The sequence below is a fragment of the Gouania willdenowi genome, chromosome 4 (genome assembly GCF_900634775.1).
Source record: "Gouania willdenowi chromosome 4, fGouWil2.1, whole genome shotgun sequence".
Classification (NCBI taxonomy): domain Eukaryota; kingdom Metazoa; phylum Chordata; class Actinopteri; order Blenniiformes; family Gobiesocidae; genus Gouania; species Gouania willdenowi.
Genome location: NC_041047.1, coordinates 20,220,322 through 20,237,587, shown reverse-complemented (window position 1 = coordinate 20,237,587; position 17,266 = coordinate 20,220,322). Strand labels below are relative to the sequence as shown.

The 17,266-nt window shown below is 36.7% G+C and overlaps 3 protein-coding genes across 6 annotated transcripts in view; 2 read left to right on the top strand and 1 right to left on the bottom strand.

Annotated features, from left to right (window-relative positions):
- The window catches only part of tpm4a (tropomyosin 4a), a 31,378-nt gene extending 27,081 nt beyond the window's left edge, over window positions 1-4,297 (top strand). For 3 of the 4 annotated variants that reach the window (XM_028443594.1, XM_028443595.1, XM_028443596.1), the window contains 2 exons: window positions 167-236; window positions 3,018-4,297. In XM_028443594.1, the coding sequence (XP_028299395.1) occupies window positions 167-236; window positions 3,018-3,100 (153 nt within the window). In that variant the 3' untranslated portion in view covers window positions 3,101-4,297. Of the gene's footprint in view, window positions 1-166; window positions 237-2,306; window positions 2,405-3,017 lie in introns of those variants that run through there. The other variant, XM_028443597.1, reaches the window with a different exon arrangement.
- An 8-nt stretch (window positions 4,298-4,305) lies between these two features.
- LOC114461493 (40S ribosomal protein S27-like) lies at window positions 4,306-5,860 on the bottom strand. The gene is made up of 4 exons (XM_028443598.1): window positions 5,733-5,860; window positions 4,938-5,046; window positions 4,728-4,838; window positions 4,306-4,633 (listed from the first exon to the last, which is right to left on the bottom strand). Exons 1-4 carry the CDS (start codon window positions 5,736-5,738, stop codon window positions 4,605-4,607), a joined length of 255 nt encoding a protein of 84 aa, XP_028299399.1. The 5' UTR covers window positions 5,739-5,860; the 3' UTR covers window positions 4,306-4,604.
- A 2,275-nt stretch (window positions 5,861-8,135) lies between these two features.
- LOC114461538 (ras-related protein Rab-8A) lies at window positions 8,136-15,582 on the top strand. Its single transcript, XM_028443689.1, has 8 exons — window positions 8,136-8,340; window positions 8,766-8,826; window positions 11,243-11,303; window positions 12,057-12,134; window positions 12,288-12,377; window positions 12,472-12,537; window positions 13,434-13,484; window positions 13,595-15,582. The coding sequence occupies exons 1-8, from the start codon at window positions 8,217-8,219 to the stop codon at window positions 13,682-13,684; spliced, it is 621 nt and encodes a 206-aa protein (XP_028299490.1). The 5' UTR covers window positions 8,136-8,216; the 3' UTR covers window positions 13,685-15,582.
- Window positions 15,583-17,266: the final 1,684 nt, after the last annotated feature.

Below are 17,266 nucleotides of genomic sequence, written 5' to 3'. Positions count from 1 at the left end.
GCATCCCAGTGTCAGCACACCTGTGTGTGTTTCTTTAAATAAAAGGAGATTGTGTCTCCAACATTCATGTTAAAAGATTTATCTTCATAGAAAACCTGCGTCACTCCAGGGCTGTGTTTAATTCATTAGTTGCAGCCTTCTGATAAACTGTTTGATTTCCTGTCAGGCTGAAACGCGTGCAGAGTTTGCAGAGAGGACAGTGGCCAAACTGGAAAAATCCATCGATGATCTGGAAGGTATGAAAAACTCCTGTAAACATGTTTGATCTTACATTTGTGGCTCAAAAATTAACGAATCACATTTGTTTGTTGGTATTCCAGTTGTAGCATTTATGTCATGGATAAGCAGCAGTTAAATGCAAGGAAAACTAAAAAAAACGATAGACGTAATTGGACTAGTTATACCAGAAGATAAGCGCAGCTCAGGGACGTGATGGTCAGTAAATAACAAAACAAGTGAAGAATTCTATGTATTATACTGTATTTACAGGAACATATAACAACAATCAACATGAATAACCCCAATATTTACAACTGCAGTATTAATTAAGTGCACTTGAAAAAACACCAAAAAAAAATCGTAGCAATATATATGGTACCATCCAGGTACACTGAAGTGTTTTATAAGGTCTCATGTCATTGATTTCGTGGTGTATTCTCACCACCAGGTGTAAATGTCCGAGCTCTCAAAATAGGTGGTTTGCAACTGACGTCACATATCCCATGATCCTCTCCGATTTGCTTGGATCTGCCATCTTTTATGTATACAGCTGCATAACAACACATCTCCAATCGCGGATTCATGTGATTTTTTTTTTTCCTCGAAATTATCAAGGATTAAATATCCCAGATAAAGCGAGGTATCGCGGTAAGATAGAGTGCGGTGGAGTTGACCGGGGAAACATTGTTGCGAGTAGAATTGTTAGAACACCTGACACTCCGCACATAACTCCCATTTTCCGCTTTTCTCAAAGGTTACCGCCGTGTTGTAAATAAAAGTTGTCATAAAAGATGGCGGGAACTAGTGAGTCAGAGAGGATCATGCAAACAATCTATAACTGGTTAAAAGCCACACATTTTTTAATGTGTCCAAAGTCTCCAGTATGTGAGAGTAGGTAAAGGAGAATGGGCTACAACAGCCTCCTACTATCAGACCAGTGGAAACGTGGACAAGGATTCAGATCCAGGCAATAATTCTACTCACCATCAGTTTTTACCCATAACAGGGAAACCTGGCCTGTATAATAATAACAAACAGGACCACATAAGTATTCTATTCACTAGCTAGTTAGTTATTCTGTGTACCCAATACAATAATCATCAATTAATATTAATTTGTTCTATTATTATTAATAAAATAAATAACCATTGCATAATCATATCATAACCATTGATCATTGACGACATACATTACAACATTCACAATAATAAAATTAATCAGTTCATACAACATGATTCTGAAACACATTTAGCTCTCTTTAGCCACCTCATACAAGTAAATGGCAGTCGTTAGCATTAGCCACCCACTGGAAGTGGATGGGAACTGTTAGCATAGCATGAGCAGACTAAACAACAAACCTGAGATAGACGAGTCTGAAGGTGTACAATGTATAATTTACACATTAGAACGTGTGTCAATCTATAGAAAAGTAGAGATAGATGTTAATCGTGGCCAACCTGTTGCAGCTGCTCCGTGTGCCTGTCCTCACGTTTTCACAGGATGTTTGTAACCGGTGCCCAAGCAACGTGATTGGCTGAAAATAGTCTTGCTATATCACATGACCAGCCATAATAATACTACTCAATCTTTTTTTTATACATATATACTATATATATATATATATATATTTATATTTTATAATGGCTACATCAGGATTTAATATTTCTATATTTTTAGCAGGGCTACACAATGCATTGATCTATATTCTCATTCTAATGTACATACAGTAGTTTAAAGTGACCCGTTTCTTCTTTATCATATAAGTTTTGTACTTTCAGCCCATATGAGCCAAAAACAACCACATTTGTTAAGGTCAAGTGTTACGTTTCAGCCATGCTGCAGATTGGACAGATTAAGCTCAGATGAATGTTTGGTGCTCAGGCTAAAGCTCAACCAAACAAATCAGACATGCATTACTGTTTCTTCCAAACTTTTCTGCATCTTCCTTCAATAGCTGACTTATTATTTTTCGTTTTCTTCCTCCCTCCCTCTCTGTCTGTTCTCCTCCTGCTCCTCCTGCTCCTGCTTTGGGCTTGTTTTTGTTCTTGATATCCTTGTCACCTTCCTGTCGACTTCTGCCTACCCAGATGAATTGTATGCTCAGAAGCTGAAGTACAAGGCCATTAGTGAGGAGCTGGACCATGCCCTCAACGATATGACGTCTCTGTGAAGGCTGCCGTTTCTCACTTATTTTCTCGCCTTCTGCTTTTCTTCTACTCTTACGTTATCTCTCAGTGGATCATATGTTCCTTCAGCTCATTCAACATGTCAAAACCAAATAAATGATCTTTCATTTCCTGCCTGCTTTTAAGCTTTGGTCTTTTTTTGTTTGTTCTATTCTGTGTAAAAGAAATGACTGTGGTATTTTAAAGCTCCTGGCTCAGGGATTAGGTAACCAACTGTTGGATTTTGTCCAATGGTTGTACATTGTCCATCTGCTTATCAGTTATTGAAGGTGAGCGCCTCCAGTGAACTTAACTTGGCTAGTCTGTGTGAACTAATGTCATTTGCAATTTCTGTTGATCCATTAAAGCACTTTTTGTTTTGATTCACGTTTGTGTGAAGGAGACATTTAAACATCAGAGTGACTCTACTGTCTTTACAAGACCAACTGCACTGCACTACTAGTCTTCCTACGATCTCTGCATGACAAGGATGTTTAAGATTTTTTAGCATGTTGCACAACTTAACTACACCAATCTTCTCTCTTGTAAAACAATTCTCTGTGCACCTTTTTTCTAGGAACGTCGTCCAACAAACTTTTGATGGAGGTTCATTCATTTTTTTCTCTTTTTCAGACAAATTATCACATGCCAAAGAGGAGAATGTGGGCATGCACCAAGTCCTGGACCAGACCCTGCTGGAGCTCAACAGCTTATAAAGACACACACATATACAAACACACATACACAAAGGAAGCTGAAGAGGATGAGATTGTCTTTAACATTCCATTATACGTGCGACTCCATTCCACAAATTGAGCTGTAAAATTGTTATTCCCTCGTGTTAAAAAGGGGATCAACTTAATGCTTGTCCTTTGATATTTGTTTTTTCTTTAGGCAGTTTTTTTTTTTTTTTAATGTTGGGAAATGACTTTGAACCAATTCTTTCTTTTGGAAAAAAAAAATTGTGATTGCAAATCTTTTCTGATTTTTTTTTAATTTTTTTCACCCCATGTGATTGATAATACATTTACAAAGACAAACCTTCCAATTGGTCACTCAACCAGTTAAACTTTCAGCTTTATTCATTTTGTGCACATCTGTCTTTTGCCTTTTTTTTTTTTGTTGTTAATGATTATTTTTTATGACAAGTGCTCCTTATGGCATTGAGTTCTATCAGCTATCGTGTGGCTCCTGAACGCCACCCAGTGGTCACATCACGTTAGCAACTTTTTTCTTTTTTTATTCCCAGTTCTTAAGGGGCTATGAATTACTGACCTTGCTTTGTCACAGCACAACTATGCCATACCTTTTTAATCAGCACAATAATGCAATAATGGTGACCTGGTGGTGAGATCAATAAGAAAATCCATCGCGACACATTCTTCTCAGTGCCTTCACGTGTCGTTCATCAATCAATCTGAACCTGCTAGCGAGGCATGTTAAGTGTTTGTACCGTTTTATTTTCCAACCCCACCACCACCACTCAGACCTAGTGCGTCATTGCCAACTACTCGCCGTCACGTTGCCAATATTTTCTAGATTTACAATACATTGTATTTCATGAGCAAGCAAGAAACCACTGGAAGCTCTGTCAAGTCTAATCAATAATGGATAACCATTGTATATAGTAGAATAAGGTTAGCTATGTGGGAAGTTGTGTTTTTTCCTTTCATTTACAACACTTTTTTTTTTGTTGTTGCCAGGGAAACTCCAATAAGACCAAAGAACATGCTTAACACAAACATGCATTTATTCTTTCAAATGTCAATATTATTTTTGTGACGTGGCTGTGGTTTTCATCTCACATCAAGCACCACCGAACAGCACCTCACATTGAGACCATTTTGGAATTTTTCAGTCACCCCCTTTCCCTCCTCCATGTCAAACCAATAAATGTTTTACAGAAACCATGACTCGTGACTTTTTTTATTTTGTGTTTTATTCTTGTATTCAGAACATGAATAGGAAATAATAGTGCACTGGATCTATATAGTGCCTTTTGTAGACATTCAAAGTGCATTACATTGCATTATTTCACTCCACGCACAGACTATTTTACAATGCAGCGTCATCATACATCTGCATTATTAATCCCTCGCTTAATTCCATTTTATCAATATGTGGGCCGGTACTGATGTGATTTCCCTTTGAGGCCTCTGATTTGACACTTTTAGTCATGTTCCAGTCTTCTGCTGGTTGGGAGTTTAGCCATCTGAAGGTTCATGAATATTTCTTTCTGAAGGAACAGCCTGAATGGGGAAAAGTTTCAGTATGAGTCACTGTACATCCGAAAGTAAAAAGAAAACATTTAAATTGCAGCACAGAATCAGTACAAGTCCATACCTTCCGTTACTCTGCATTTTCCTCCTTGTGGCGTGCACAGAATGATGGAGCATCCTGAGCAGGGCACCACTGTCTGGGAGTGGCTGAAGATGGTGGTGATCCTATAGCAACCTGGATTACATCACATAAACTATTTAGCTGCACAAATTAAAATTGGAAAGGGGGAAAAAATTGATTCAAGTATTTATTTTAAGAAAATAACATGTATACCAATGCATTTGACATCCATGAAATAGGAGTTGGGGCTCTGCACAAGCCTTTTCTTCTTGTGTTTTGCTCTTTCCTCTCCCAAACTGGGGTAAAGCAGATCTTTAGCTAGCTGTAACATATGCAAATTAATTAGGTTAGCTGGAAAAACACCTAAAACTAAAATGTACAGTATGTTGTTAGCTCAGGGGCTGAGCTTTGTCTATGTGAACTCGTAGGAATACAGTAAAATAACACTAAAAGCCCACACACACACAGACAAACATAGGACAGCCCCTCATTTACATTTATATTTTGTTGTGACCCAAACCTGCCAAAATTTAATTTAATAATAAATTAATAAAAGTAAAATTACAAATATTTTTACATGTATAGAATAAAGGTTAAAAAATAAAAATAATAGTAAATTATATTTGTATTTCCTTTTTTATTTCCACTTTTAATAATCAATCTATATTTCATTTTTGGACAATGTTATTGACAATTTTCTTTTCGTGAAAGATGCATAAATAACAGCACCACGCCCCCTATGGTCTTGATACTAAATTGCATAAAAAGACAAACATGTCCAGACAAGTCCTCAACAACTTCCAAAACATCACTGACTTTACATTAAACAGGATTAATGCGAATAAATATAGTTTTATGCAAGGATTTACTTAATCCAAAAAATGACATTAGCGAATGCCCCCGACATCCCCACATCTTCAGAAACATTAAATATTTTATGCACATCAAAGTTCTGTTAAAATCTGCTTCCATGATCTAATAATAAATAGACGGATGATGTTTACTTACAGGCATTTTTAAGGATCTTCCAGGTTCTTGATTGAAGTTAAAAATATGTCAGAAATAAAGCAACGTTTAGACCTCACACTGGATGAGCCTGTTTGAAGCTGTTAGTATTCACAGGAGGAAAAAGAGGCGGAGTCTAAAAATAAGGGCGGGACTAGAGCCCTTTAGAGACAGCTATGCTTGATTCATAGATAGTGACATAACTGGGATTTACGGTTGTTGTCAATAACTGCATTGATTTACAATGTGTATACAGTACACAGTCATATGTATCTGTATATACAATATATGTTTGTATAGTTCCTGAAGAAATAGTTCCATAAATCGTAAATTCGTTTTAAAGATTAGTGTAAACAGCTAGCTAAGCTTACCTGCTTTTTTGACGTAGTTAAGGCCAACATTATTTTGGTTAAAGAACGTGTTAATATCTATGTATTGTATACAATGATGTATTGCTCTGAATTTTCTTTAACGTTTTTCAACTTGTATGGCAATCACATCCCTATGGAGGCCCGGATTGTACGTTTCCACCACACAAAAAAAAAATAAATAAATAAAAAATCACCAAGGAAAATCATAATTATGGAAAACAAAGTCATAATTATGAGAAAGAAAGTCATAATTATGAGATCGAAAGTTATACTCATGAGTTAGTAAAGTCATAATTATGAGATAGGTAGTCATAATTATGAGATAGAAAGTCATATTTATGAGGAAAAAAGTCATAATTATGAGATACTTAAACACATTTACAGCAGCTTGTTCATGTGGTGAGCTGAGATGGCAGATAAGACTATCGAAGACTACTTTACAAATGATGAAATACTTTATTTGCTTGCAAATTCACATAGAAATATGCTGAGTAAACGCAACCTTGAAAAGATACTAAGCAAAAAGAGGCTCTGGCGTCGAAAGGATAAAACTGATGTGGCTGAAGTAGTACGGTTTATTGAACAACAAATGGAGATTTCTGGTCAGTGCCATGGGTACAGATGGATGTACCAAAAATGTTTCTATCTCATAATAATGACTTTATTAACTCGTAATTATGACTTCCTATCTCATAATTATGACTTTCTTTCTCATAATTATGACTTTCTATCTCATAATTATGACTTTCTTTCTCATAATTATGACTTTCCTTGGTGATTTTTTATTTTTTTTAGTAGCGGAAACAGGCTTCCATACATCCCAATACTTAATGACATACTAATAGGAAACGGACAACCCCCGATGCGTACGGTTACCGAAGTACACGTACGTAGCGTCTTAGGTTTAGATTAGGTTATAACCCAATATCGCAACAATTTTTAGGGTTAGGGTTAGAGTTAGGTTGAGGGTAAGGTTTAGTCTTAGTCACGCGACCTAAACTGGTCAATGACTGACCTATCATGTGACCTAAACTGGCCAAATAGGGGCGCTGCGTACGGATAGAATGTCGGTATATTGATACGGCAACCATACGGATAGCCACTGCCCACTAAGAGCCATACAACTTATATTCATACAACCAACTTCTATTTAGAGGGGGGGGGGGGGGGGGGTGTTAAAATGTATACTAGTTTATGTTCTTCCATTTCAATAATCCCATGGTAATTAAAGGCCTTTGTAATCTTAATGATTTAATGTAATCTTTAATTGACTTTCAGATAGGACAGACTAGGACACAAGGAGTCTGACAGGTGATTATCAATGATCGTCAACTGACAGCAAAAACGGGTCAGAGGAGAATTAGCATCAGTAGCATGACTCTGCTATATTTAAAAGATAAATAAACAAATAAATGACATTACTAGCATATATTCTATTAAGTGATTTGTTTGTTTGTTTGTTTGTTAATGGCATATATAATTAAGTGACTTATTTATTAATTTATTTATTAATAGCATATATATGTAGGTGTTTATTTGTTTATTGCAGAGTTGGGCTTCCACAAGGCGGGTGTACACCCTGGACAGGGCGCCAGTCCATCACAGAAAGGACTATTATGTTAAATTAAAACACATTTGTTATTTTTTAATTTATTATTTAGGTGACAGGACAAAATCCGAACAGTTTTATTACAATCAAGATTATGTATGAATTATAGTTAGACATTAGCTAAATATAATAAATACTATTCTAACCTATCCTGGTTGTCACTGTGTTTCTGCATCCCATTCTATGCTCAGCAGTACAAAGCCACAGAGGAAATGTACAGTCTAAATATTTACTTTCTGTCAATAAATCACATTTAGCACTCATGTCTTCACTTGTTGGTAGTGGTCATTATATTGTGGCAGATTACTGTGTTTTCAGTTTTAGGTAGAACACCGGGTTGTGCCAGGCTTTAAAACGAATGCACCCACAGCGGCAGACGTGAACTTCCGTTGCCACGACGACAACGAAGAGTGACTTTCGTTTTGACCAAGAGCGAAAGGTCGTGAGTGGTGACGTCACTGCGCTGACACCGGGCGGGATATCCGCAGCAATAAGCTAGCTAATAACATGGCGAAGACTTACGACTACTTGTTTAAACTACTTTTAATCGGCGATTCGGGCGTCGGAAAGACATGTGTGCTGTTCAGATTCTCAGAGGATGCCTTCAACTCAACGTTTATCTCCACTATAGGTGTGTATTTCTGGTTTTAGTGACACGGTTCGGGTTGAAAAGCAGCCCTTCCCGTCGTGCTAGTTTGACGCTAGCACCGCTGCTAGCTTTCGGCTAGTCCTCAGTTAGTCAGGAAGTTGCCCACCCGGCCTATTACCGCACACTTACTGACATTTATACCATAACTTTAGCTCTAAAAGTCTTTATTCGCACTATGTACTGCACAACAGTTGTGTTTTGGCCTGCTACAGAGCAGTTTGTGGTGGTCTACTACAGCCAATGTCTCTTCGTTTTATGACCATCTCCTCTGTTCTTCGCACTGTTAAGGCCATTGTTACAGAAATGCACAGCGATCAGAACTATTTATTACTCCACTTAACTCTGATACTGACTAACTGGTTGTCAGTGGTGTGTGAGTTCATTTAAGGCTTGTTTTTGTCTTTCAGGCATTGACTTCAAAATCAGGACGATAGAACTAGATGGAAAGAAGATCAAACTGCAGATATGGTAAGGTGTTTTAATGGCGAGTTTTTAAGTATCTGTCAGTACATTACATTGACATATGTAAAAACACTGCTGCTTGACAAAGGAAGGATGTGATCTGTTACCATAGTGTACCAGTTTTCCGGTATCCGTTTCCTTTGTACATACATTTTCACATCCTTGCTTATAAACCAAACACCTATTTTTTATTATTATTTTTTTTACAGTATGTACCGTCATATTAACTTCTTACATATGAGAGCTTCTTGTCGTATTTTTATTTGTCATCAAATGCTGGAAATTGAATTAAATGCATGTCTACACTCCAAGGTTGTGTGGATTGTTGCACGTTTATTGGAAAACATGCGCATTTACGGCTTTACTCAAGTGTTCATGGTTAATTTGCACTTCCAGTTGGCGATAGTACCTGGTTTCACTAACCAGATACCACACTTTTAGTTCTTGTTTCATCCAGAACCAATCAGACACCAGTATAAGATGTTGGAGGCTGTGGTGTCTTTTTGCAATCATGGTGTTTTAATCACCTTAGCTCAAGAATTGTATTGAAAAAAAGACTGTGGTCTGTTTTTATAGCTAGTTGGTGTTGCCTCAAGTCTTCTCCTTCTCTATTACTGTGCAGTAAAGTCATTTATCATTTCTGTACAAAGAGGACTTCTTTGCACGTATTCTACAGGTTGATTTAACTGAGGTCAACAAGAAAATCATGTATTGGAAAACATTTCAGAAAACAGTATCTGTAAATTCACCTGTTATGATTGAAAATGCATTTATAATGTTTTATTACTCTATAAATTGGGTAACAAACATATTCATTCAACCAATTTTTTTTAAAAAAAGAAGCCAAGAGCAATCAAACAATGCCTGTAAAAAAAAAAAAAAAAACTGACATTTTCACAATGTCTTGGTTTTTTTTAGAGCTCTCTTCATGACACCCGTGTCGTCATTTTATTCACATCCTGTTCTTTGCATTGTGAAGAAGTGAATTCAGTGCATTGTCTCTGGCAGACAGATGTGGCAGTCACATGGCTTATGGTGATCTTGTGAAAAGTGAGCAGCAAGCATAATTGCATCAGCAATGCGTCGCTTATATAAGGCCATTGTACGTGTACTAGGGGACAACATATTTAATTGCAGTAGGGCTGGGCGATTTTGCCTATAAAAAAATGCACTCAAAAATGACTGCAGACATCAGATACATTGTCAAAAGTGCAACTTTATTGATGATTGTCCTGAAGAATTAAAATGCATAGAATAATCCCAAAATAAAAAATAAATTAGGCTTTTTTTCAAAATAAGGTCATCCTACGAACTCGCACAGATGCGACCAGATGAAATTTTCACTCGCACACACTGATAATATAGTTGCATATGCGACCAATTACCACCATAACTGGAAGATAGTTTTTGCCCTTTGTAATCTGTGGTGTGAAATGTTTTATCTGTTAAGATTAAGAATTAGTCCATTACACTGATTAAATGTCAGCGGTCTCTTATAGTTATATTTTTAAAGTAGTAGCAGACTTTTCAATTAATTCACAACAAGAAAACTGAACTTACGGAAATGTGGTGGTGGGGGCTTCACTTCTTCCCAAACAAGTTTGGATGAACCACGACGGGGCCCACGGAACGACTCCGCTCTGACATTCGCTCATAGAATATCCATGTCAAATTACAACCCGAATCAACGAGCATTAACGGCGTTGTCTACGGAGTAATAGGCTCCATTCATATATTGGTATGTGTCAGTGATTCGATACCACCAACTGTCGCAATATTTGACTCTCAAATAAATGAGAAAAACGACTTTAATAAAAATTGCCGAAAAACGTATAATAATCGTAATCTACGTTGAATTACCTTTTGAAACAATAAATCACATGACTATGTTCCCATAAATTTGGAAACTACCGGAAATCTGGGGTGGGCTCCGAAAAGGGCTCAGAGTGTCTCACCATATTCATTCATAGAGTATTCATACCAAACTGCATTCTGATCTAACGAAGGAGTAGTCATTTGAAAAATGGTGCCCCCGTGACACGTACGGGGTAATGGGCCCCATTCATATATTGTTTTCTTCCAATGATTTGGTACCACCAACCGTCGTAATATTTGACTGGCAAATAAATGAGAAACCGACTTCCATAAAATCAAAAATCGGGCTTCGAGTGTTGATACGTACATATCCATAGATTATATCTACCAAATTTCAGCCCGATCCATTAACGAATAACAGAGGAGTAGAGATTTTAACTAGTGTACACGACAACAAGAACAAAGTAAGTGACGTTTTGAGTCCGGTAGCCCGGCCTAAAAATTCTGAAAGGTTATTAAAATTCTGATCAAGTCAGCAATGAACGTAACACATTATTTTATTTTTTTAATGCAAGGCTAAATCTTTGAATGCATTTTCTTTTAACAGGGACACAGCAGGACAGGAGAGGTTCAGGACCATCACAACAGCTTACTACAGAGGAGCTATGGTAGGTCCCCTTTAGAAAAGAACAAACCATCTGTGTGATTGGATGTGAAGAAATAGTACAAAGTATAACTACGGCAACCTCAATATTTACTGCAACCACACCTGCATTGTTAAGGTTGTACACACCTTGGAAGGTAGAGGTGTGTAAAGCTCACTATTGTGATGGCTCCTTCAATTCAAGTTTAACTGGATGCTTCTATTTGTTTTTGTTGTTGTGGAAATTAACTATCATCTGTAATCTTTTTAAGGCTGGGCGTTATGGACCAAAATTCATGTCTTTATTTTTTCCTTAAAATGGCAATATACGATATAAATCTCTATATTTTCAACTCAGCCTTACCAGAAAGATATTTCTGAGTTAAATTTGATAACGCAAAATGTCACACAGGCACATTTATTAACAAACAGCTTCACAGTATGTGCAACTTTGGCTTTTTCTCCAATAAGGGACAGCACGTGTGAGTGAGTTCTGTCATGTGGCTTGTTTAGTGGAAGATCTGGGTTAGGATGCACTCAGAAATCTATCTAACTGAGTTTTTGTAATATGTTCTGAGAAGTAGAATAGCATTTGCTCTTAAAAAAAAAAACGAGTATTTTAATTCAAAATAAGCTATAAAATGAAAATGTATCGATATGAGCAATATTGTTATTTAGACCTAATTCATTTCATGGCCTTTACTCTTAAACTGATACATGGGCTAAATGAAAAAAGTAAGGAACATTGTGTTGTTTTTAACTTGTTTCCAATCTGCAGGGCATCATGTTGGTCTATGACATTACCAACGAGAAGTCCTTTGACAACATCAAGAACTGGATAAGAAATATTGAAGAGGTAATGCATCTCTCCATTCCTTTGATGGTGCTCATGTTATTGATTAGTTTTTGGTTGTTATTAACACAGCTTGCTAAGTATCTATAAGTCATTAAAAGCACTCAAATGCTGTTCAAATTCACAATGTTCATCAAACCAAAATGTTTTGTCCAGCACGCGTCAGCAGACGTGGAGAGGATGGTCCTTGGTAACAAATGTGACGTCAATGACAAGCGACAGGTGTCCAAAGACAGAGGCGAGAAGGTAAGGATGACTCAGCGTTCACGTTCTCTCTGTATGTGTTTTTTTAAGTTTCCCACCTTATGCACTTTGATTTTCTTTGTTTTTTTACCATCAGCTTGCGCTGGAGTATGGGATCAAATTCATGGAGACCAGTGCAAAAGCAAACATCAATGTAGAGAATGTAAGTCGACACAATTTTCACTCATTTGTTTTTTTAGTATTTACTTTTCCTTATTCTTCAACTTTCCTTATTCACTCTGTCTTTTTAACATCCAGAATTACACACACATTTTTTTAAGCTCAATTCAAACTTGTCCAGTTGGGATTTGATGAGATGTCACTTCAGTCCACGATTGCTTTGCCCAGTGTAACTGGCGTTGATTCCGCTGTGATTTCAAAATAAAATGAAAATAAATTTTTTGAAACGTAATCACCAAATAAGGAACAGTCCAAAAGTCTCTTTCACTTGTGTGTCTGCTTGGCTGTGTGCGCGCATGTCTGCTGCGTGCTCACGTAGCTACTCAAGCTCTTCAGCGATTGGCTCTGGCCGTACACGTGACTCTAGCTCGACACTGTGATTGGCTCTGGCCAGCACCGGAGCGGAGCCATGCAGTGATTTGCTGTGGGCGTACAAATGACACTAGTGGCTCTGCGTCGCTCGTGGTAGACAATTTCATGAAAATATTCATTGACTTTAGCATTACAGTACAAACAATTGTAACGTTGCACAGCTTTGAACCAAGCTGCAGCTATATAGCAAGTATGAGCTCTGTCTGTCCCTGAACACTAGAGATATTTGAGGCACAGACACACACACACTGACAGATTTTCCTTGCTTTTATAGAGATGTTTAGTTTAGCAGATGCTAATGGGTTTTCTATTTGACCCAAATAAATTCAATTAAATTAAAGACTCATTCCTGTGCAATACATCGGAGACGCTCACTTTCCACTCACTTTTATGAGTAGAAAAACATTTTTTTTTTTATGAGGTTGCCATATAGTTAATGTGTTGTCAAAAGCATCGATCCCACCTTCCACTAATGAACTTTATTGGCTCAATGGTTTCTGCTTGCAGGCCTTCCTAATGCTCGCCAGAGACATTAAAGCAAAGATGGACAAGAAGCTGGTGAGTCAGTAACCTCAGTTTGTTTTACTATAGCACTCCTTTGTGTTTTATTAGTGTTAGTTGTATTACGTGTAGCTGTAGCATAAATCTGAACTATTTCTGGGTTTTAGGAGGGTAATAACCCAATGGGCAGCAATCCAGGAGTAAAGATCACAGAACAGCCCAAGAAGAGCAGTTTCTTCCGCTGCACGCTGCTGTGAGGAGATGAGAGCGTCGGCATCCACCATCGCCTTAAACTGTGTCCCCACCTGACAGAACTGGACCGAGCTCTCACCAATTTGTTTTATCCTTCTTCGTTTGTCTTCCTCTGCCGTCTTGTTTGCCCTGTGAATAGATAATGAGGAAAAGAGAAAAGTTTACCATCTTCAGCCTTCATTTGAACCAGTTGAATTGTACATCTGTGTCATCTGTCTTTGTAATTATTACTATGCAATTTGGTTTAGAATTATTATTTAAATTCATTTCTGAAGTGTTATGCTTCTTTTTAAGGCTGCCTCCATGCAGGCCCCCATGAACAATCCAAACCATTAGGTCCTTAATTGTAAGATTTTTGTTGTTTTTGTTATTACATTACCAGTGCCCCTATCACCTCAAATAATACCTCCTTGACAAGCACATTAGCCTAAATATGAGTAATGTAATGGCACATACGCACCAGGTAAGCACTGGTATTTGGTTTAGCCATTATGCCACACTTTTTTTTCCAACATAATGTAATTTCAGCATGTCGGTGGATCTTGTTAATTGACCGCTAAATGACAGCGTGACATCAGCAGAGGTTTAACGTGTCCTCAGTCCTTTTGTCTTTTGCTTTGATGTCTTTGGCTTAAACATTCCGCTCTTTCTGCAATGCTTTGTATGTGCACAGTATGCTGTTTAGTATTTGCGCAGTCGCAGTTAGGCTGGGTTCCTGACTAAATCTGCCTAGTGTAGCGATGACACAGATCATTCTTTCCTGGTGCTTTCTTTGCTGTTTAGAAGTATTGCAATGCAATGGAAAAATGATATCTTTTGAGTATTTTGATGCACCTCTGCAGTGGGACTAGCAATACTTAAACTGACACCTGGAGGCGGCTCGGTCACACCGGTGTGTCGCTGAAGGAACGGCAATGACGGAATTCTTGTTTGATGCTTTTTGTACTTTTTCCAGTTGTCTGTTCCAATGGGGGAACTTGCACACAACTGTTTTCTGGGCCTTGGATAGGGGCTGTGTTATAGCAGTATTTATGGAGTGAAACAGAACATAGCACCAAAATGACAAAAGTGCCCTTTTATGTTCTTATCAATATGCACTTTTTTCTCTCTTTTCTTATTTTTTTTTTTCCTTTCTGTTTGAAACAAAGAAGTTCTTAACATTTATGACTGTTTGTTGAAAGTCTTAACTGAAAACAAAGAACATTCATGCACAAGATTTCTGTTGTCCATCATATGGCTTCCTAAGAACATCTAAGCACTGAAACTAGTTGTTTTTTTTTTTTCTATATCTCAAATGCCAGCGATGCAAAGATTTACCATTTCCCCGTTACCTTGGCAACAACAGTGTAGGATGGAAATACTTCTTTCTTTGAATCTTCCCTGGTCCTGAACTCCTGCTTACATGTCCTAAGTGATGTGGCTGTTTGAACTATGCATTCTTAGTGCAAAGAAAACCCAAAGAAGCTATGCACAAACTTTAGATAAAACACATTTAGGCACACATGACTTCAAGATTAGACACATTTGTAAAAGTTAAATATCTTCAGTCTTTTGTGTTTGGATCAGCTCCCACATGGAAACTAGGATCAACTGATTGGCTTGTAATCATTTAAGGTGATCATAAACATCGAGATTCATGGAAGAATTGTGGTCTTGGTCTGGCTCTTACCTCCAGTTTGGTGACTTTTGAAACGGGTTTAGTTTTTCTTCATTGAAGTATTATGTCAATCTTCCACGGTTTCCCAAAGTCAACTGATGATCAATGAACATGCAGAACAAATTAACTATTTCAGCAGCTGTAAATAAGATCTACATTGATTGTACTGTGGTTTCACAAATCTTATTGATCTACACTTTTTGTAGATATGTGTACTTTTGATGATTTATTAAAAAGGAAATTAAGGATTCTGTCATTGTCATATTTGACGCTACTTCTTTTTTAGGAGTACAGCACTGTTTTTGGATGCATGTGGGTTGTTTGAAGTAGACTAATTACATGTTCTAGTTAAGCCATGACCTCAGTCTGAAGAATTTGAGGTTTTTTGCCTTGAGAAAACCTTTATGACTTTCTGTTTACATTAACTCATGTCAACTAGTTAAAATATGATATGAATTAATCTGTTAAACACACTTTTTCCTATGCAGGGTTGTTGAGGTCTGACAGTGTTTTAACGCAGCTCATAATGGTAGCGAGGAAGGAAATGTTCCCTATAGTCAACTATCTAAATCAGTGCAGTAGTTTCAATATATTATAGATCCTTTCGAAATACCTCATTTCATGTGAACTCACTTTTACTTAGGTTAGATTAAAGAGGAATAGAAAAAGTCATTTAGAGGAATTAAAACTCAAGTGTTTGATCCACATACTGTATGTACATTTTGTCCAAAGCCAAACGCTGTTAATGTGTTCCACAATAAGCATTACATCTTGCATCCGACTCCAACCATTGTCAGTAAACCGTCAGCCTTTAGGAATTTTGATCAGAAGCAGATGTGGTAAAAGTATGACCTATATACATATCACCGACTTAGAAAGAGCTAGAATTATTTGCTGTGTAAAATTAGAAATATGCATTGATTCAGCATTGTCACTCAAATATTTAAAATGCATATAAAGTACGAGTATTCTGAGTTTAACTTTACCAATAGCCTCTCCTTTAACAAAGCCATAAAGGGATATTTTGTGTTTAAAGAGGGAGCAGATTTTACATTATAAATGTGTATGTGTGTGTATAATGGAATTCATCAAATATCTTTTGCATTTTTGCTAAAAGAACAGTTATTAGTCCTCTGAAGCAAAAAAAAAAAAACGTAGCTACATCAGAGAGCATTAAATAGGCTTTAAAGAGATATTAAAAAGCTATTTGATTTAGAAAGTAGGATACATTAACAATATTTGACAAGCATACATTCGTATCCATTCCTCGCACATCGCTCGTCTACACTGACAATAAAAATCACCTTTGAAACTATCAAAAAGGAGTTTTTAGAGCCAAGAAATGTATAATTTTGCCCACTTTTACAGGAGGAAACTAAACATTATTTAAGTATATAAATAAACCAAAAACTGTGTAAAGAAAATGTAAAAAATAAATAAATGATGAATACAAAAAGGAATATGGTGGTGCAAAAAAAATATAGTCACTAGAATTAACACAAAATTAGGATAACTAGATAACAGAGACCCCTAGTGGTGCATTCAGTGAAGGTTATATATTTTTTTATATTGTGATTTTATGGGCTTTGCATTGTAGTGTAGTTACATTGATGTGGGTGGCCTTTTTTTCACATCTGCAAACAGTATCAACAACTTTTGATATAAGATATTACAAGATAACATGCGTATAATAATATTCTACCTATCATGTGTGACTTAGCAGTTGCCTATCTAGAACATACATTTTATAGTTGTTGTATTGTTTATGTATTGACAATTTAAACTTTAACTTTTTTTTTTTTTTTAAATAATGAGTTAAGGCTTTTTAAGAAATCAGAAATAATGGTGTGAAGAAAATTTGAATTATAGAACTTTAAAGAATTTATTTGCAATTCAGCCTGTGATTAATTCATGTTTTTGTTGTTTTGCT